The sequence below is a fragment of the Triturus cristatus genome, chromosome 8 (assembly GCF_964204655.1).
Source record: "Triturus cristatus chromosome 8, aTriCri1.1, whole genome shotgun sequence".
In the NCBI taxonomy this organism is placed as follows: Eukaryota; Metazoa; Chordata; class Amphibia; order Caudata; family Salamandridae; genus Triturus; species Triturus cristatus.
This window is the reverse complement of record NC_140591.1, coordinates 532,326,665-532,332,327: the sequence shown is the minus strand read 5'-3', so window position 1 is coordinate 532,332,327 and position 5,663 is coordinate 532,326,665. Positions and strand designations below refer to the sequence as shown.

General features: G+C 42.2%; 1 protein-coding gene across 1 annotated transcript; it reads left to right on the top strand.

The window, feature by feature from the left end:
• Positions 1-454: 454 nt before the first annotated feature.
• On the top strand, positions 455-2,448 carry LOC146802425 (endogenous retrovirus group PABLB member 1 Env polyprotein-like). The gene has a single exon (XM_085620427.1). It carries the CDS (start codon positions 628-630, stop codon positions 2,173-2,175), a length of 1,548 nt encoding a protein of 515 aa, XP_085476553.1. The 5' UTR covers positions 455-627; the 3' UTR covers positions 2,176-2,448.
• Positions 2,449-5,663: the final 3,215 nt, after the last annotated feature.

Below are 5,663 nucleotides of genomic sequence, written 5' to 3'. Positions count from 1 at the left end.
CTTATTGACGACGAGGACAGCGGTTCGACTGGAGGGCCGTAGACATTGGGTCCACGCCAGTCATACAAAGAAGGTACCGATTCCCTTACCAACCGACGGTTGGGTGAGAACTGGGATTCCGGCAGAAGAGACTGAGACTCCTTTGCGTTTCGTGCCGTTCAGCGACGCTCAACTTGTGGAAGATTCGTTGTTGCCAGATCCACAAGTGGAGTCATCAATAGCAGAGAACCCAAGGTCCGACTCGTCATCTGCCTCATTGAACACTGCTGCGCCACCTGAACAATTGTTCGTAGAGCAAACTCAACCTGGAAGAAGTCGATATTTTCTTCGTCCAAGGAATTCAAGGACTAATAAAAATTGATAGTATAGTGGTTTTGACGTTACGAATATTATGAACAATTACATCCTTTCTTTGTGAAGTTTCTGTGTTTTCCACTGCTAAGAGACTTGTAACGAACTTGAACCTCTCCATCCGGGTTACCGTAGGGCCGTGCGGGTACTTCTTTCTGTTTAGCAGGTTTCTGACGCTAGGTTGGTTACTTTTGTCGATTCCTGGGAACTCCTGGGGATTGATAATCGCTGCTCAGAACGAAGTGCGTCAAGTACGTCACGGACGGTTTGTAGAGGATGGCATTCTCTAAGCTGGTGGAAGAAGAAAGGGTATTGGCACAGAGATCAGAGTTATTAAGGGTCGCACGAACGAAATGTTTTCTGGTTCAGGTGTTTTTGCTATTCCTAACTGTATCTATGTTATTGGTGGGCGGGGTGTATTTTGGGGTATCGCAATTTATGCCTTCTGTTACACCTACCTTTTCTCCTAACCTAAGTTCCCTCACTACTGTTTCCCCACATTCTTTTCATCCGTTGCCTCAACACGAGCAGGTTAGACGTGCGGAATTCAGGAATAATTCCTTTGTTCAACTCCTACATCAGCATCAGTTGGTGGTGAATACTACAAATTGTTGGGTATGTGGGTTAATGCCACACACCATGGATAGGGGTATTCCGTACTTGGTCCTTCCGTACAGCTCCCAGGGTTCTGCTCGAGCATTTCAAACAATGTTTCGCAGCGCACTAGACTCCTACCCCAGTCGAGAGCCACGATCTGTCAAGTCTGGTCCTGGTCCGTACCACAAGCCTCTGGCGATAGCCATAGCAGATCTGGACAGAGATGTTTTCGATGCATCACTCATTCCAGACGAAGAAGTGCAGGCTTATAAGGATCTGAGTGAGGCTGAGTATGGTACGTCAGTGGGAGATAGACAGTTGAAGAGCTCGTCCCCGATATGGATTGTACCGCACCTTGGCAATTTCTGTTTGCAGGGTTTGGGTCGAAATCCGAGAGCACAACTTGGGAACAGTGCTTGCACTGATACGTATGTTCTACCGATGCTCTCCTCCCCTGTTTTCCTGACTGCCAAGGGCACCTATTTTGTGTGTTATGAGCGCGCATATACATGGTTACCCCGCGACTTCTCGGGTACCTGTTATATTGCGAATCTCTTACCTCCGACTTTCACAGTTGCTTCGGATTACCACAAAACTAGAGTGGTGAGAGGTGTAATTAGCAAAGAGGATACTGCTGGTCAAGAAGCAGGGGACTTCTTTAAGGGTTTCCTGCCGTTCTGGGGACCAATGGTTAATAGTAGGAACCTAAGACAGTTGACCCGAGTGGTAGAGTCGACTGCTAATATTACTGCAACTGCCCTTGGTAATCTAACAGCGGAACTACAGGCGGATAGACTCATGACGTTGCAGAACCGTATGGTTCTAGACGTTGTTCTTGCAGATCGAGGGGGTGTGTGTAAAATTATCCATTCTAGTTGTTGCATTTTCATCCCTGATAATGCTCCGACTGTATATCAAGCCATCTCGAAGTTGCATAAGATTTCCGAGTCCATACACGTGGACGAAGGTAATTGGACGCTTCTAGGATGGTTTTGGGGTCTGATGTCAACTTGGGGTTGGAGTATTCTGATGATTGTCGGGGCTGTTGTAGCGTTTCTGTTCACGTGTTGTCTTTGTGTACAGTGTGGTCCTGCCTTATGTGGCCTATGTGCTACGACGTGTATAAGGCGGCCATCCGTTACCAAGGAGACATTGATGGATAGAATGATGTTTCAGCAGCATCTGAACGATCTGATGAATATCGATATAGATTCTGATCTAGACTAGTGCTTGCCTACATGAGGGCAAAAGGAGCGTCTGAGGTTCCGTGTAAGACGGGACAGCACTTTTTGAGTGGCGACGAATATGGACGAGTGTGGTATCTATGAACCGCAAATGACGAGTACAGTGGGTGTGCGAAGTTTCGCAATGCAGCCATGTATGGTTCGTCTTATTCTCGTGTTTGTTCATTCGAACCCTCGGGTTCCATTTTAGATACAGCGTCCATTTTGTTTCTTGCCCTCAAGTAGCCAGCGAACGGGCTTTTGTCCGCTTCGTGACCCTGGGACTTCCAAGGTAGTACGAAGGACACGTGTTTCTTTGAGGTGACTTTATGACGAGGGGAATGACACGAGTAAGGCAGATGGCCCCGCTCGAGGCTCATCTTGCCACTCCGGTCTATTGTTTCAGTCACGCATACATTAGACACGAGGCCTTTGATCCCTCTATCGAGTTTCCTTTATTGCCCTAAACACTCTTTTCTAACCTGTTGTGCATCCTCATCCTTTCCTCACATTCTGTTTTCCGTCCTTCCTTAATGTGTTTATGGTTGAGAGGAAATGTGTTTATTGCGGAGGGAATATGTTTTTACAGTTGGGAACCGGCAAGGTTGATTGTAATTATGTTCCGGCCTCCTGAAACATGAACGCGACCCTTTTGAAGTTTATTGTGGGAACTGAGTTGAACCTTTGTTCGCCATACTGTACTATGGCTAAACTGTGTATAAAAGGAGCGACCCACTTCTACGAATTTGAAGCAGTCTCCGAGAACCTACACGCTGTGTACTTCTTGTGACCTCTGTATCCCTGCAGTAAATAAACGCTGATCTCTGACGTCGCTGGAAGTGTCCCGTGTCTCTGTGTTTTGTACGCCAGAACAGGTAACCCACGAAGGTTTCAGGTGTTGTTCCCTGGCACCGCTGGGCCTTAATAAAACCCAGTCCTTCACAAGGAATGACACAGTTATTGAGGAAAATGTGGAAGAGAATGTAGAACCCTCCGTAAATAAGAAATTTGAAGATCAAATAACAAAATTTGCTATCATCTCTAATGAAAGACCAAATATTACTTGTATTTGTTGCCGGAGAAGCCATTATAAAATCCAAACAAGGAATGTTGATCTCTACAAAAAAAGTGAAGAAGAAGATAATTATAAGTGGAAGGATTTTGCAACATATATATTTCTTGAAAATTGTTTTGATTTGGGTGAAGATCATCGTATTTGTAAATACTGTTACAACAAGTTAGAAGAAAATAAAATGCCAGCTAGAGCTGTAAATAATAATTTAGAATTGGTTGAAGTTCCTGCAGAACTTTCTGATTTAAATACGTATGAGTCTATACTCATTCAATGTGTTCATCCGTTCCAGACCATAGTACGTTTGGAGCCAAAAACAGGCAAATTACCTCCTTCAGATTTACAGAGAGGTTTAAAAGGAAGAGTTGTCTATTTGCCGTTGGATTTGAAAAAAAATATGGAAACTATTGATACAGATACTTTGGAAACTGAACCATTAGTTATTCTGGTTAATGGTGTACCTACAAAGAGTAAGAAAATTTGGCAGGAGCTGGTAGATGTACGAAAAGTACAAAGAGCAAATTTGTATTTGAAAAAAAATAATAAATGGTATGAATCAATTTATATAGATGAAGATGAAGAAGATGTACTAGGAGACACAGAAACACCAACTGAGCAAATTGAAAAAGTTGACAAGTCAAAAGAAGAAGAAATTTATGAACATTTCAGCCTACATCCTCTTCATTCAAAAGAAGTAATGGCAAACACCATTGATCTGTTTCAAATGAAAAAAGCACAAGGAACTCCTGTGAGTGTATGGGAGGAGAGCTTGGAAGCTCGTTGTTTTCCCCAGCTGTTTCCTACAGGAGAAGGTGGACGATACGATGAACGTCCAGTCCAGATTCCTGCTTCTGAGTATCGGACTACAAGATTATATGCAGAAGATCCCAGATTTCGTCAAAGTATTCCTTATTTGTTCCATCTGTTATTTGAAAGTGACTTGTCTGCACTATCTTATGCAGTAAACCACATTTTAAAAAGTGGAACACATCTACATAATGTGTCTGCTAAGGATTTTATGAACAAAGTGCAGCAGCGAGATGATCATTTGGAATCACAATTGATCAATCTAATGGCTTGTCAGCATGGGACGAATGAATATTGGTACCGACACCATGGAGAATTGAAATGTATGTTACGGAATTTAGGAACTCCAACATGGTTCCTAACCCTAAGCTGTGCCGAGTACGCTTGGGATGATTTACTGGATTTTCTACGAGAGGCAAATTCAAACATTAAAAACATCGAATACAAGACAGCAGGAGAACTGTGCTCATTGGATCCGGTTAATGTTTGCAGATATTTCAATCATAGATTTGAGGCTATGATGTCCTTCATCTGCAATGAAAAAAATCCGCCACTTGGAGAAGTTGTGGATTTCTTTTGGAGAAAAGGGTACCAAGCAAGAGGTGCTCCTCACATTCATATGCTGTTGTGGATCAAGGATGCTCCAAAATTTGGAACAGATGCTGATGAAGCAGTGTTATCTTTCATTGAAGAATATGCAACATGTGCTATACCTAAAAGCACAGAAGAGAAAAACTTAAAACAGCAAGTTTTACGTTTCCAAAGTCATCGGTGTGGAAAATACTGTCGACGGAAGTACAAGACCAAAGATAAATTCTACACAAAATGTCGATTTGGATTTCCTAGACCTGTTCTTTCAAAAGGAAGAGTCAACAATTTTATGTCAGCTGTGCGACATACTATTACAAGAAAATCTCCCAAAAATACGTACAACCTAAGAAGAAAAGAAGAGTCAAAATATATAAATGACTACAACCCAGTCATTTTATCCATGTGGAATGCTAACATGGATATTCAGTATGTGGCAGACAATTCTATTGCTGTTGCTCGGTATGTCACATCTTACATCACTAAATCTGAGAAAACAGAATTGAAGGAAATGTGGGAAGAGATTTCTCACGAGAAGACTGTCAGTAAGAAGCTGTACAGTTTCAGTTTAAAGATGTTATCACATCGAGAAGTTGGATCCTACGAATGTTCAGATAGGTTATCATCTGCAAGTCTGTACTCGAAATCAAGAAGAATAATTTGGGTCAGTTTAGGCCTTGCTGGAATGCGAAATCGGGTACTGAAATCTGTTGGAGAAATTGAATATTTGGCCGAGAACGACCCAGAAAGTACAGATATTTTGAAAACAAACATGTTGGACACATATTACCCAAAAAGAAGTCATCATCTTGAGAACATGTGTCTCTATGAAGTGCTGCAGAACTACATTTTTTCACAGAAAGCCACAGAAGACATCAACAATGGAAAATATTAAGTCATTGGTGAGGAAGGATGTTTAGTGAAACAAACAAAAGGAAGTTTGATTAATCACAGGAAGCTGAGTTGTGACACTACTGACAAAAAGGAATTTTACTACTTGGCACTTTTACAGCTGTTTAAACCAT

What these genes read in the sequence shown, in the direction of transcription:
- LOC146802425 (XM_085620427.1), top strand. Translation starts at nt 628, where the DNA reads ATGGCATTCTCTAAGCTGGTGGAAGAAGAAAGGGTATTGGCACAGAGA.